The sequence below is a fragment of the Bombina bombina genome, chromosome 1 (assembly GCF_027579735.1).
Source record: "Bombina bombina isolate aBomBom1 chromosome 1, aBomBom1.pri, whole genome shotgun sequence".
Classification (NCBI taxonomy): Eukaryota; Metazoa; Chordata; class Amphibia; order Anura; family Bombinatoridae; genus Bombina; species Bombina bombina.
The window spans coordinates 431,630,784-431,647,561 of record NC_069499.1 but is presented as its reverse complement, the minus strand read 5'-3'; the positions used below and the strand labels follow the sequence as shown (position 1 = coordinate 431,647,561).

The 16,778-nt window shown below is 38.2% G+C and overlaps 1 protein-coding gene across 2 annotated transcripts in view; it reads left to right on the top strand.

Annotated features, from left to right (window-relative positions):
* The window catches only part of COBLL1 (cordon-bleu WH2 repeat protein like 1), a 365,721-nt gene that overhangs the window by 247,586 nt on the left and 101,357 nt on the right, over positions 1-16,778 (top strand). For both annotated transcript variants that reach the window (XM_053698388.1, XM_053698389.1), the window contains 3 exons: positions 11,417-11,455; positions 14,213-14,298; positions 14,396-14,620. In XM_053698388.1, coding sequence (XP_053554363.1) covers positions 11,417-11,455; positions 14,213-14,298; positions 14,396-14,620 — 350 coding nt within the window. The remainder of the gene's footprint in view (positions 1-11,416; positions 11,456-14,212; positions 14,299-14,395; positions 14,621-16,778) is intronic.

Below are 16,778 nucleotides of genomic sequence, written 5' to 3'. Positions count from 1 at the left end.
GTGGACTTTGAAAATATCGCCATTAACCCGGACCGGGTATCCTTGTCACCTACCCAGGAGCTTGGGACTGCTTTTTCTGGAGCTGCTTGCTGAGCCGGTGCTTTGTGGGATAAGTCACATTTGTAACGATAACACATTGTGTTCTTTGCTGTTTTTAACCATATATATTGTGAGTTGCCACTTTTTGTGTTTGCACACACATTAAAGGATCATTACACTTGAGTCTGCGCTCTTCTCCTCTCTTTCAGAATATATATATATGGGGTGGGGGGATGGAAGGGAGCTGTTTGAGGGGGGTTAGGGAGTCAGATGTGTCAGATGGGAGGCTGATCTCTACACTAAAGCTAAAATTAACCCTACAAGCTACCTAATTAACCCGTTTACTGCTGGGCATAATATACGTGTGGTGCGCAGCAGCATTTAGCAGCCTTCTAATTACCAAAAAGTAATGCCAAAGCCATATATGTCTGCTATTTCCAGAGAAACATGTACAACCATTTGTGCCATGATTGCACTAACTGTTTCTAAATAATTTCAGTGAGAAACCTAAAATTGTAAAAAAGTTAACCATTTTTTTTTTATTTGATCGCATTTGGCGGTGAAATGGTGGCATAAAATATACCAAAATAGACCTAGATCAATACTTTGGGTTGTCCACTACACTGAAGCTAAAATTAACCCTACAAGCTACCAAATTAACCCCTTCACTGCTGGGTATAATACTCGTGTGGTGCGCAGCGGCATTTAGCGGCCTTCTAATTACCAAAAAGCAATGCTAAAGCCATATATGTCTGTTATTTCTGAACAAAGGGGATCCCAGAGAAGCATTTACAACCATTTGTGCCATAATTGCACAAGCTGTTAGTAAATAATTTCAGTGAGAAACCTAAAGTTTGTGAAAAAGGTAACAATTTTTTTTATTTGATCGCATTTGGCGGTGAAGGGTTATTCAGGGATTCCTGCCAGATATCAGTGTTACAATGTAACTTGCTAATTTTGAAAATCAAATGCTTTGGAAATAGCAAAGTTCTACTTGTATTTATTGCCCTGTAACTTGCAAAAAAAGCAAAAGAACATGTAAACATTGGATATTTCTAAACTCAAGACAAAATTTAAAAAATATTTAGCATGGGTGTTTCTCCAACATTGGTGTGTCCGGTCCACGGCGTCATCCTTACTTGTGGGAATATCTCTTCCCCAACAGGAAATGGCAAAGAGTCCCAGCAAAAGCTGTCCATATAGTCCCTCCTAGGCTACGCCCACCCCAGTCATTCTCTTTGCCGTTGCACAGGCAACATCTCCACGGAGATGGTGAAGAGTATGTGGTGTTTAGTTGTAGTTTTTTATTCTACTATCAAGAGTTTGTTATTTTAAAATAGTGCTCGTATGTACTATTTACTCTGAAACAGAAAAAGATGAAGAGCTCTGTTTGTGAGAGGAAGATGATTTTAGCAGCAGTAACTAAAATCGTTTGCTGTTTCCACATAGGACTGTTGAGATGAAGTAACTTCAGTTGGGGGAAACAGTTAGCAGACTTTTCTGCTTAAGGTATGACTAGCCATATTTCTAACAATACTGTGTAATGCTGGAAGGCTGTCATTTTCCCCTCATGGGGACCGGTAAGCCATTTTCTTAGTCTCAAACAGAATAAAGGGCTTAATATGGGCTATAAAACTGGTAGACACTTTTATGGGCAAAATCGATTGCTTTATTTGAGCATTTTATACATGTTTATGTTTGAAATTCACACTTATAAGCTTGGGGAACATTTTTTAACGTCAGGCACTGAGTTAGACACCTTTCCAGTCAGGAAGGGCCTTCCCAGTTGTAGGCTGAGCCTCATTTTCGCGCCATTACTGCGCAGTTACTTTTGGGAGCAAGACATGCAGATGCATGTGTGTGGATCTGAAAGTAGTTGGAAAGGTTCCTAGAAGGCTTCATTTGGTATCGTATTCCCCCCTGGGTTTGGTAAAGTCGCAGCAAAGGCTGTAGCTGGGACTGTAGAGGGGTTAAAACTGTAACCGGCTCCGGTTTCTTTATTTTAAGGGTTAAAGCTCTGAAATAATAAAAGTGTGCACTGTTTAAAATTTAAAGAGACAGTAACGTTTTTGTTGTAAAACGGTTTTTGTGCTTTATTGAAAGTTTAAGCCTGTTTAACATGTCTGTACCTTCAGATAAGCTATGTTCTATATGTATGAAAGTCAATGTGTCTCCCCCTTCAAAATTGTGTGATAATTGTGCCATAGCGTCCAAACAAAGTAAGGACAGTACTGCTACAGATAGTAAAGTTGCCCAAGATGATTCATCAGATGAAGGGAGTAGACATAGTTCTACATCATCTCCTTCTGTGTCTACGCCAGTTTTGCCCACGCAGGAGGCCCCTAGTACTTCTAGCGCGCCAATGCTTATTACTATGCAACAATTGACGGCAGTAATGGATAACTCCATAGCAAATATTTTATCCAAAATGCCTGCATATCAGAGAAAGCGCGATTGCTCTGTTTTAAACACTGAAGAGCAGGAGGGCGCTGATGATAATTGCTCTGTCATACCCTCACACCAATCTGAAGGGGCCATGAGGGAGGTTATGTCAGATGGGGAAATTTCAGATTCAGGAAAAATTTCTCAACAGGCTGAACCTGATGTTGTGACATTTAAATTTAAATTAGAGCATCTCCGCGCACTGCTTAAGGAGGTGTTATCTACTCTGGATGATTGTGACAACCTGGTCATTCCAGAAAAATTATGCAAGATGGACAAGTTCCTAGAGGTTCCGGTGCACCCCAACGCTTTTCCTATACCAAGCGGGTGGCGGACATAGTGAATAAGGAGTGGGAGAAGCCCGGCATACCTTTTGTCCCCCCTCCTATATTTAAGAAATTATTTCCTATGGTCGACCCCAGAAAGGACTTATGGCAGACAGTCCCTAAGGTCGAGGGGGCAGTTTCTACTCTAAACAAGCGTACTACTATCCCTATCGAGGATAATTGTGCTTTCAAAGATCCTATGGATAAAAAATTGGAGGGTTTGCTTAAAAAGATTTTTGTACAGCAAGGTTACCTCCTGCAACCCATTTTGTGCATTGTTCCTGTCACTACAGCAGCGTGGTTCTGGTTCGAGGAACTAGAAAAGTCGCTCAGTAGAGAAACTCCGTATGAGGAGGTTATGGACAGAGTTCACGCACTCAAGTTGGCTAATTCTTTTATTTTAGATGCCGCTTTGCAATTAGCTAGATTAGCGGCGAAAAATTCAGGGTTTGCAATTGTGGCGCGCAGAGCGCTTTGGCTAAAGTCTTGGTCAGCGGATGTATCTTCCAAGACAAAATTGCTTAATATCCCCTTCAAGGGTAAAACTCTCTTTGGGCCAGAATTGAAAGAGATTATCTCAGACATCACTGGGGGTAAGGGCCACGCCCTCCCACAAGATAGGCCTTTCAAAGCCAAGAATAAGTCTAATTTTCGTTCCTTTCGCAATTTCAGGAATGGACCGGCCTCTAATTCCGCATCCTCTAAACAAGAGGGTAATGCAAGGCTGGAACAAGGGTAAGCAGGCCAAGAAGCCTGCTGCTGCTAACAAAACAGCATGAAGGAGTAGCCCCCGATCCGGGACCGGATCTAGTAGGGGGCAGACTCTCTCTCTTTGCTCAGGCTTGGGCAAGAGATGTTCAGGATCCCTGGGCACTAGAAATAGTCTCTCAGGGTTATCTTCTGGAATTCAAGGAACTACCCCCAAGGGGAAGGTTCCACATGTCTCACTTATCCTCAAACCAAATAAAGAGACAGGCATTCTTACATTGTGTAGAAGACCTGTTAAAAATGGGAGTGATACACCCAGTTCCAACGGCGGAACAGGGGATGGGATTTTACTCAAATCTGTTTGTAGTTCCCAAAAAAGAGGGAACTTTCAGACCAATTCTGGATTTAAAGATCCTAAACAAGTTTCTCAGGGTTCCATCGTTCAAAATGGAAACCATTCGAACGATTCTACCTACAATCCAGGAAGGTCAATTTATGACTACCGTGGATCTAAAGGATGCGTATCTACATATTCCTATCCACAAGGATCATCATCAGTTCCTAAGGTTCGCCTTTCTGGACAAACATTACCAGTTTGTGGCCCTCCCATTCGGGTTAGCCACTGCTCCAAGGATTTTCACAAAGGTACCCTGGTCCCTTCTAGCGGTTCTAAGACCAAGGGGCATTGCAGTAGTACCTTACTTGGACGACATTCTAATACAAGCGTCGTCTCTTTCAAAGGCAAAGGCTCACACAGACATCGTTCTGGCCTTTCTCAGATCTCACGGATGGAAGGTGAACATAGAAAAAAGTTCCCTGTCTCCGTCGACAAGAGTTCCTTTCTTGGGAACAATAATAGATTCTTTAGAAATGTGGATTTTCCTGACAGAAGTCAGAAAGTCAAAACTTCTAAACGTTTGTCAAGTTCTTCATTCTATTCCACGTCCTTCCGTAGCTCAGTGCATGGAAGTGGTAGGATTGATGGTTGCAGCAATGGATATAGTTCCTTTTGCGCGAATTCATCTAAGACCATTACAACTGTGCATGCTGAAACAGTGGAATGGGGACTATACAGACTTGTCTCCAGTGATTCAAGTAGATCAGAAGACCAGAGACTCACTCCGTTGGTGGCTAACCCTGGACCACCAGTCCCAGGGAATGAGCTTCCGCAGACCAGAGTGGGTCATCGTCACGACCGACGCCAGTCTAGTGGGCTGGGGCGCGGTCTGGGAATCCCTGAAAGCTCAGGGACTATGGTCTCGGGAAGAGTCTCTTCTCCCGATAAACATTCTGGAACTGAGAGCGATATTCAATGCTCTCAGGGCTTGGCCTCAACTAGCAAAGGCCAGATTCATAAGATTCCAATCAGACAACATGACGACTGTTGCTTATATCAATCATCAGGGGGGAACAAGGAGTTCCCTGGCGATGAGAGAAGTGACCAAAATAATAAAATGGGCGGAGGATCACTCCTGCCACCTATCTGCGATCCACATCCCAGGAGTGGAAAACTGGGAGGCGGATTGTCTGAGTCGTCCGACATTCTATCCGGGGGAGTGGGAACTCCACCCGGAGATCTTTGCCCAGTTAACTCAATTATGGGGCATTCCAGACATGGATCTGATGGCGTCTCGTCAGAACTTCAAGGTTCCTTGCTACGGGTCCAGATCCAGGGATCCCAAGGCGACTCTAGTGGATGCACTATTAGCGCCTTGGACCTTCAACCTAGCTTATGTGTTTCCACCGTTTCCTCTCATTCCCAGGCTTGTAGCCAGGATCAAGCAGGAGAGGGCCTCGGTGATCTTGATAGCTCCTGCGTGGCCACGCAGGACTTGGTATGCAGACCTGGTGAATATGTCATAGGTTCCACCATGGAAGCTACCTTTGAGACAGGATCTTCTTGTACAGGGTCCATTCGAACATCCAAATCTGGTCTCCCTCCAGCTGACGGCTTGGAAATTGAATGCTTGATTCTATCAAAGCGTGGGTTTTCAGATTCTGTGATAGATACTTTGGTTCAAGCCAGAAAACCGGTAACTAGAAAAATTTACCATAAAATATGGAAAAGATATATCTGCTGGTGTGAATCCAAGGGATTTTTATGGAATAAGATCAAAATTCCTTAGATCCTTTCCTTTCTACAAGAAGGTTTGGATAAAGGATTATCAGCGAGTTCTCTAAAGGGACAGATTTCTGCTTTATCTGTCTTGTTACACAAACGACTGGCAACTGTGCCAGATGTTCAAGCATTTGTTTAGGCTCTGGTTAGGATCAAGCCTGTTTACAGACCTTTGACTCCTCCCTGGAGTTTAAATCTAGTTCTTTCAGTTCTCCAAGGGGTTCCGTTTGAACCTTTACATTCCATAGATATTAAGTTGTTATCTTGGAAAGTTTTGTTTTTGGTTGCTATTTCTTCTGCTAGAAGAGTTTCTGAGTTATCTGCTCTGCAGTGTTCTCCGCCCTATCTGGTGTTCCATTCAGATAAGGTTGTTTTGCGTACTAAGCCTGGTTTTCTTCCAAAGGTTGTTTCCAACAAAAATATTAACCAGGAGATAGTTGTACCTTCTTTGTGTCTGAATCCAGTTTCAAAGAAGGAACGTTTGTTACACAATTTAGACGTAGTCCGTGCTCTAAAATTCTATTTAGAAGCTACAAAAGAGTTCAGACAAACATCTTCTCTGTTCGTCGTCTATTCTGGTAAAAGGAGAGGTCAAAAAGCGACTTCTGCCTCTCTTTCCTTTTGGCTTAAAAGCATCATCCGATTGGCTTACGAGACTGCTGGACGGCAGCCTCCTGAAAGAATCACAGCTCACTCTACTAGGGCTGTGGCTTCCACATGGGCCTTCAAGAACGAGGCTTCTGTTGATCAGATATGTAAGGCAGCGACTTGGTCTTCACTGTACACTTTTGCCAAATTTTACAAATTTGATACTTTTGCTTCTTCGGAGGCTATTTTTGGGAGAAAGGTTTTGCAAGCCGTGGTGCCTTCTGTTTAGGTAACCTGATTTGCTCCCTCCCTTCATACGTGTCCTAAAGCTTTGGTATTGGTTCCCACAAGTAAGGATGACACCGTGGACCGGACACACCAATGTTGGAGAAAACAGAATTTATGCTTACCTGATAAATTACTTTCTCCAACGGTGTGTCCGGTCCACGGCCCGCCCTGGTTTTTTAATCCGGTTTGATGAATTATTTTCTCTAACTACAGTCACCACGGCACCCTATAGTTTCTCCTGTTTTTTCCTCCTGTCCGTCGGTCGAATGACTGGGGTGGGCGGAGCCTAGGAGGGACTATATGGACAGCTTTTGCTGGGACTCTTTGCCATTTCCTGTTGGGGAAGAGATATTCCCACAAGTAAGGATGACGCCGTGGACCGGACACACCGTTGGAGAAAGTAATTTATCAGGTAAGCATAAATTCTGTTTTTTTGGTGGTTGTAGATGTGTAACAGATTTTGGGGGTCAAAGTTAGAAAAAGTGTATTTCTCCCCCCCCCCCCCCCATTGTTTCATCATATTTTATAAAAAGCAAAATCACATATTGTAGCCTAATACAGTATATATATATATATATATATATATATATATATATATATACACGCACCACACACACACTGTACTGTGGTGCCATGCCTACTACAAACTATACATGACATATTGACATTCATTCACAAACAATCATAATGATTGTCTGTGAATGAATGTCAATATGTCATGGTTGTAAATGATGCCTGATGAGCCTGTCACATACCTCCCAATATTTAAAAATTTGAAAGAGGAACACCCCCGCTGGCTGGAACTGTTCTGGAGGAGGAGCAAAGCTGCGCCAGCATGCATGGGGGATTGAAGTGTTGCGGCGTGTAGAGCCGGCACTAGACACGTGTTGTGGTGGGTGGGGGTTCCTTCCAAGTGTGAACACGGGTTGGGGGAGCGAGCTGATACTGTGCTGTTACCCTCAGTCATCATCTCACTCAAAATAAAAAAACGGTCCAGAATAAGAAACAAGCAAAATTTAAAAAATATGTCACACTGTTGTCAGTCTGCCGCGGCACACCTGAGGATCTCTCACGGCACACTAGTGTGCCACGGCACACTGGTTGAAAAACACTACTCTATCTGAATCCTGAAAGAAAAAAATTGTGTTTATTATCCCTTTAATTATATTTTTCTGGAAGTTCTAATAGATTTATTGATATTTGGTGAGATTTGTGTTGAAATATTTGGTTATATTGTTACTTAAACATTGTTAAGTTAGTAGTTCATATTTCGGCATTGGACTAAGTGTTGCTGGTTAAATACAAATTGTTCATGTGGGATATTTGTTAAGTGATTCATTTTGAGTTAAGGTTAATTTATAGAAGTGTTTTGTCCATTCATGGGATAATAGACACTATTTATTGAATAGTAATTAATCTAAATATCTCTATAGCCTGCTTTATATTTTAATATTGTATTGATAAATTGATAGATATAACTGGTCATAGGTGATATTCATTTACTACATACATATAATTAATGTGTATATAAAGATTAACTGATCAGAATTTAGGAATATTTTATATTGAGATTAAATATTAATTTTTAATAAAAATATTGTTGTCAAATTTATAGATATCTCAATAGTGATATTTTGGGGTACACTACAGAAATGTAACATCTTACTGGAGTGTATTGGCAAAATTCTGCTATATTAATTGTAGATATTGCTGACAATAATTTTATACTGCTATTAATTATTAATATTCATAATTACAATACGTAACGCGTTGGTGGCAATTGCTGCTGATAAATACACCAACATTACTGATGGACACTCCAGAGACATATCAACACTAGGTTTAGTTTTCAACAAAGAATGCCAAAAGAACAAAGCAAATTTGATGATAAAAATAAATTGGAAAGTTGTTTAAAATCTGAATTATGAAAGTTACTAGACGGTCCCTTTAAAATAATCTAACTGGCAGTTTGTGTGTCATTGTTTTGAAAATAGTGAGGAATTATTTACTGAAGGGATATTGTAGTTCTTTTTTTCCTTTTATCTAAAAGAGGGTATTTCAGAGGCACATTAACTTTTTTTTTTTTTTTTTTTTTTTTTTTTAATACATGTTCTTGTCCCGAATAAACTAACCTTTACATGACACGCTTACAGAACTGTAACCCTCTCTTACCAGGAAAGCAGTGGGAGTTGCCCTCATCAGCCAGTGAGCTTTGGCAGGAAGTACAGAGATAACACTTTATTATTACTTTCAACTCAGAGTTTACTTATTATTTTTCCGGCAACATGATTAAACTCTACTTTAATTTCACTATATCTTTTTTTTTTTTAAACACTATGTCCCGTTTTTAAGCAAACTACTGGGAATAAATGGTTTTCTACTTGTAAAAGATAAATCCTTATTTTTAATCTGATGGTTAAACCATTCTCCTTAGGGCATTTTACTTTTCCTGAGGAAATAATATGGCTTTACAGGCGTACAAGATAGATTTCATGTGCTTTCTAAAACAAGGGTTTGACAAGTTTGTTAAAAAAGAAAAAAAAAAGGTTTTATTCCAATTTTCCCCAGAAACTGAGCTGTTTAGCCCAGTATTATCTTTGAAACAACTAAACATATTTTTGGGATTTCATCACAATTTGTTGGAATCTCTTTGCTTAGTTATTCTTGTTAATTAATTAAGCACATTAATCATTCTTTGTATGATATACTGATAAAGGCATCAACAGAGTTTTACTAACTAAGCTGTTTCAAACATTTTCTTGGCAGAATAATCCTGCCAAAAACTCCTAAGCAGTTTCATAGTTCATTTTTTTGTAAATTAAATTGAGTGTAAATATTTTGACATTGTAATATAAAACAGTGGATTTTCCATAGAAACATAGAAACATAGATATTGACGGCAGATAAGAGCCATAGGCCCAGCAAGTCTGCCCGACCTTACCTAACAGTATATACTTATCTAGTTCGTAGGATAGCCTTATGCTTGTCCCATGCATTTTTAAAGTCCCCTACAGTGTTTGTTGCTACTACCTCTTGAGGAAGTTTATTCCATAAATCAATCACTCTTTCTGTAAAGAAGTGCTTCCTCAAATTACTCCTGAATCGACTACCCTTTAGCTTGAGCTCATGACCCCTTGTTCTTGAATTTTCCATTTTATGTAAAATACCCACAGCCTCAGTTTTACTAAACCCTTTAATGTACTTGAAATTTGCTATCATATCACCTCTTTCCCTTCTCTCCTCTAATCTATACATATTTAGGTCATTGAGCCTATCCTGGTAAGTTTTATTTTTTAGACCATGTACCATTTTGGTAGCCCTCCTTTGCACAGATTCAAGTTTGTTAATATCCTTCTGTAGATATGGCCTCCAGAACTGCACACAATACTCAAGATGAGGTCTAACTAATAATCTATAAAGTGGCATAAGAACCTTACTATTTCTGCTGCAAATACCTCTACCAATACATCCAAGCATTCTGCTAGCCTTACTCGCTGCATTACTACATTGTTTACTAATTTTTAAATCATCTGAAATAATAATTCCCAAGTCCTGTTCCTCATCTGTAACAGTCAGTAAAGTGTCATTGAGTCTGTAATTAACATTTGGATTTTTCTTCCCTAAATGCATTATTTTACACTTTGCTGTGTTAAACTTTAGATCCCAGTCGTTTGTCCAATCCTCCAATTGTTGTATATCACTTCTCATTTTGTTTACCCCCCCTGGAACATCCACTCTGTTACAAATTTTTGTATCATCTGCAAAGAGACATACTTTCCCCTGTAGCCCTTTGCTGATATCGCAGATAAATATGTTAAACAAAACAGGCCCCAGAACTGACCCCTGAGGAACACCACTAGTAACAGCCCCCTCTGCTGAATGAACTCCATTTACGAAGACAAATCTTTGTCACAAATATGTGGCAAGGTTTGGCTTTTCACTAATTTGCAGTTTATCTTATCTATACTGAAGCCAAACAATGTAGACTTTGATAACATCATGAACTTGACAAGACTTGTTGTCTCCAAATTCCGGAGTGGCTGTACCAAATAAGTAGTGAATTGTGATCACCTTAGACACTAGTCTGTTCAGTTGAGGTGCGGTTTGTAGCTCATGAAGAATACATGCCAGGATTGTGGCATTATTGTGGACCAGATATGTTCCAGCATTATTTAACCAGTTTTGCAAAGCAGCTGGGTGGCAGACTGTGCATCCTTTTTATTAAATGTTACCAATTTAGCATCTGCATTGTGATATGGTACAGTTGGAAGGAAACTCTTGTTAGGTGGCTGTTTCTCGGAGAGCGTCCATGCTTTTATTTGATTTGCTTTACTAGAGTTATCATAATAATGCAATATATATAATACTCCCGATAAACAGATGTTCTGATGTTTGGAGGCAAACACATAGGACTGAGGCACAGATCTGAACTGAGGAACAGGATACAGAAAGAGCATGTTGTAATAATGAATGGACAGAGATCCGAATGCAGAATTCTACAGCAAAGCCAAATAGAATATCAAACTAGTATTAAACAGGTATTTAGGCTGAAAAGAATACGCTGCTATCTTTGAGGGCATGAGAAAACGATTTCTTTATGTCCCAAGGTTTTTTGTGTGTTTTAAATGCCTAGTGTGTTGCTCGAGTCATTGGATGAACAATTCTTCATCTCTGCAAGGCTCTCATAGCTATGCTACATTATAAATTAGAGATTATATAGGGGAGAGGGTGCTTAGAGACAAAGCAGAGAAGTCCTAAAGGCTCAGGGTAAGTTTCTACCTTTTACCTAGTGATATAAAGTACCTATATTTCATGACTCATTTATTATTGTATTTCCAAAAATCTTATTTTATAATTTTAAACATGTTTATGTGATTGTTATATATTTTTTTTTTTTCTTTTTTAGCAACGTCTCCTACAGACTTTAGGATACCACCTTTACAAGGCAAGCTCTTTTATTTTCAGAATAATTAAACATTGCATTAAAATGTTTATTGTATCATTTTTTTCTAGTAACTGACTTATATAATTTATATTGCTATACATTTATGATAATTTAAAATGCTATATAGTGTATTGTTTTCATCTAACTTGTGTTTTGGCAAATGTCGGTATTCTTGTCCTGTATCGGTATTCGTGTCCTGTATTGTTATTCTTGTCCTGTATCGGTATTCTAGATTCTAGTCAGTCAGAATTTGTCATAAACTCATTGTATGGCAGATTTTTTTTTTAATGGATTTATTTCCCCCCTATAGTTTTCCATAAGAAGAACTGCATTTTGAAACATACAAAATTTGTTTTAAAATTAAATAACTGTAAGATCTAGTTACAGAAATCATAAAATAAAAAAAAATTATTTCATGATTCAGGTAGAGCATGCAATTTTAAACCGTTTGGCAATTATTATCTAATTTGGTTTATTTTCTTGGTATCCTTTGTTTAAAAAAAGCATACCTAGGTAGGCTCAGGACCAGCTATGCACTATTGGAAGCTAGCTACTGATTGGTGGTTGCAGATATAGGCATCTTTATATTGGCTCAATCAATGGGTTCAGCTAGCTCTAAGTAGTGCACTGCTGCTTCTTCAACAAAGAATACAATGAGTATGAAGCAAGCTTAAAGGGATGGTAAATCCTAGCGTTTGTGAAATGCTATGATTTACCATTGGAACAAATAAAGGGGACTTTCAGTCATAAAGTATAAAATACTTGATGCTGAAAGTTCCTTTATTTGTTTGAAGAGTTTGCCGCACTGAGCTGCTCAGGCAGCCCGCGGCAGAACGCTATTTTGCTGTGAGGTGACGTTTCCACCTTTTAGCAAATAGCCGTGTGCTCCAACTGGCGCCAAGCTGGATAGCTTGCACGGCTATTTGCTAAGAGGTGGAAACGTCACCTCTCAGCTAAAAAGCGTTCTCCCTTTAATAATAGAAGTAAAATGGAAGGTTGTTTAAAATGGTATTCTCTATCTGAGAAAATTTGAGTTTCATATTCTTTTAACAGAGCCTATATCTACCCATAAACTCCACTCGCCGCATCGGGCGAGCAAATGACAAACCTTACCAGCCCGCAAGAAAATTTAATCGCCAGTGCGTGTCGGCATGTAGTATGTAATATCTTATGAAAAAACAAACAAAACAAAAAACAAAGTAAAGAGTGTTAATATAATCTCACAAAGCATTGCCATTTGCCAGTAAGTTGGGAAAATATCTAATGCAAAACTAAGCAGCATTAAAAAAATCAGCTGTTATTATGCTCACAAAAAATAAAGTGCATTTGCACAGGGCCGGACTGAGACCAAAAATAGGCCCAGGAACATTTCAGGCAAAGCAGCCCACTCCCCTTATCCCATTATTTAACCATACACTATACATTACAAGTATAATGTATATAATTTGATTGACAAACTGATAATTGTTTATGGACAGATTATATTAATGAAGTGGATGAAGAATTGTCATTCAAGTGACATGCACATATAAAAACATAGATATACAGTGTAATACACACACATACTGTAATGACAGACGCACATGCACATATAAAAACATAGATATACAGTGTAATACACACACATACTGTAATGACAGACGCACATGCACATATAAAAACATAGATATACAGTGTAATACACACACATACTGTAATGACAGACGCACATGCACATATAAAAACATAGATATACAGTGTAATACACACACATACTGTAATGACAGACGCACATGCACATATAAAAACATAGATATACAGTGTAATACACACACATACTGTAATGACAGACGCACATGCACATATAAAAACATAGATATACAGTGTAATACACACACATACTGTAATGACAGACGCACATGCACATATAAAAACATAGATATACAGTGTAATACACACACATACTGTAATGACAGACGCACATGCACATATAAAAACATAGATATACAGTGTAATACACACACATACTGTAATGACAGACGCACATGCACATATAAAAACATAGATATACAGTGTAATACACACACATACTGTAATGACAGACGCACATGCACATATAAAAACATAGATATACAGTGTAATACACACACATACTGTAATGACAGACGCACATGCACATATAAAAACATAGATATACAGTGTAATACACACACATACTGTAATGACAGACGCACATGCACATATAAAAACATAGATATACAGTGTAATACACACACATACTGTAATGACAGACGCACATGCACATATAAAAACATAGATATACAGTGTAATACACACACATACTGTAATGACAGACGCACATGCACATATAAAAACATAGATATACAGTGTAATACACACACATACTGTAATGACAGACGCACATGCACATATAAAAACATAGATATACAGTGTAATACACACACATACTGTAATGACAGACGCACATGCACATATAAAAACATAGATATACAGTGTAATACACACACATACTGTAATGACAGACGCACATGTTCATATTCACACATACACACACACATACATATTTATATATATATATATACAGTATATATAAAGGATTTTAGGTCGCATTTGATGACCGGTTTATTCATATGCCCTGTTTTAAACAAAGGAAGACATAGCTTTGATCACACATGCTATTGTCTGTTGGTTTTATATCTTATAGCTTTTTTAAATAAAACATTATAATAGTTTAACATACAAGGTCTTTAATTTCAGAATCCTGCCAGAATGTAGAAACAAAAGCTAATGATGACAAAGGGTTTTTCAACTTTTTTCGAAGGAGTAAAAAGAAACGGGATCAAGTAAGATACTTTATAGTTTTTTTTTTAAGCTACTGAGATTTTTTTTATGTTTTCCTAAGCTTTGTTCTATCACTGTTTTTTATTTATTTATTTTTAGACCTCTAGTGCTCCTGCAACTCCACTGCTTAGTAAATCAAGGCCACAAAATGTTGTAAGAGCAAATACAGTTTCCAAATCGTATGATTCAAACACACTGCCTTCCGATGTGCCAAAGAAGAGGAGGGCGCCTCTGCCTCCTATGCTGACCTCAAACAACATTTCCCGCCAGATGCGGACATCTTCTTGTGTTGTGAAATCTGTCACTGTTGATGAAAGTGAAAAGGTTTGTATTTCTGAAAATACTAGAATCAATCCTATAAATTCTAATTGTTAAAATAAGGTTTACAATTTAATTTGCATGATGCTATGTTAATTTTTCTTACATTTTGCTTACTTTCATGGCTATCTTTAAAGGGACATGAAAGGTGATTTTTCATTTTTTTTTCTTTCATGATTCAATTTTAAACAACTTTCCAATTTACTTCTATTATCAATTTAACTTAATTTTTTTTCTTGAAAGAGCAGTAATGCACTACTGTGAGCTAGCTGCACACATCTGGTGAGCGAATGAAAAGATTTATTTATGTTCAGCCACCAATTGGAAGCTAGGTCCCAGTAGTGCACTGCTGCTCTTGAGCCTACTTGGGTATCCTTATCAACAAAGGATGCTAAGAGAACAAAGCAAATGAGGTAATAGAAGTGATTTGGAAAGTTGTTTAAAATTGCATGATCTGAATTAATACATAGTCTAATTATTATTTATATTGTCTGCATGGTTCCCATTCATGAGATTCTGACTTGCTTTACATTGTTAAACTAAATAGATCCTGAAGATCCACCTCCCTGTGTTAGTGTCATAGTGTAATTGTTATCTCTGGGTGGCTTTGAATGACCTGTTTGTGCAGTTTTTGTTCCTGTGGTTTGCTCCATATGCTACTGAAACATATCACTTTAATGGGATGTAAAAATGAGAAAGAAAATGCTTTACAATGTAAATACATTTTATTATTGCACTGTTGCTTGCATATGTATGTGTGTTAAAAACATAGTTGCAGTGCAGCAATGCATTTCTGTTGCCGAATTGTGGCTATACTCATACTTCTCTTGACATTGGCTCACTGGCTGTGTTCACCCATGGACTAGTAGTGCATTGCTGCTCTAGAGCCGAGTTTACCTATATACATGTAGTCCCCCAGCAGTGACATATATGATTATGCACAAAGCAATAGTGCAATAATAAAATAATCTGACACATTTATAGATTTTCTTATCGTACTGTTATGTCCCTTTTTGATAAAAGACCTTTTGCCCCCACATTGCATTGAACTGCTATTCAATGTTATTGTGTCTGGCTGCCTTTTGTGCGCCACTGTTTGCTTTCTTATTGTATTGCATTCTTATTATATTGCCTATCTCAAATTTAGAATTAAGGCCAAAGGCAATTTTAGAACCCGCAAAGGGTTTAAATACACACAGTTACAGGGCGAATAGTGATAAAATTACTTGCTGTAACAAATGAGAGCGTGTCATTTTATTTACTGTAATGCCCCTTTAAGTGTTCATTACAAAAATCTTCCAGTTGGTACAAAAGTTAATCTTGATATTTGGTAGACTTGTCTAAATGAAACATTGCGGTACTAGCAAATTTAATAATTTAAAATAAATAAATATATGTACACTGGTGTTCAGAAGTTTGGGGCCACTTTGAAATGTCCTTGTTTTTTAACGAAAAGCAAATTTTTGGTCCATTAAAATGACATCCAATTGATCAGAAATACAGTGTAAACATTGTTAATGTTGTAAATGACTATTGTAGCTGGAAACGGACGATTTTTTATGAAATATCTACATAGGAATACAAAGGCCCATTATCAGCAACCGTCTGTTCTGTGTTGGCACATTGTGTTTGCTAATCCAAGTTTATATTTTAAAAGAATCACTGATTATTAGAAAACTCTTTTGCAATTATGTTAGCACAGCTGACAACTGTTGTACTGATAAAAGAAGCAATAAAACTGGCCTTAGTTAGACTAGTTGAGTATCTGGAGCATTATTAATTGTGAGTTCGATTACATTCTCAAGATGGCCAGAAACAAATAACTTTCTTCTGAAATTTGTCAGTCTATTCTTGTTCATATAAATTAAGTTAGTCCATGCAAGAAATTGCTAAGAAACTGAAGCTCTCTTACAACTCTGTGTACTACTCCCTGGCTCTAACGAGCATAGAAAGAGGAGTGTGAGGCCCCAGTACACAAATGAGTAAGAAGAGAAATACATCAGGTCCTCAACTGGCAGCTTTATTAAATAGTACCCGCAAAACATCATTCTCAATGTCAATAGTGCAGAGGAGACTCGGGGATGCTGACCTTTTAGGCAGAGTTGCAAAGAAAAGCCGTATCTCAGACTGGCTAAAAAAAAGAAAAGAACACAGACACTGGACA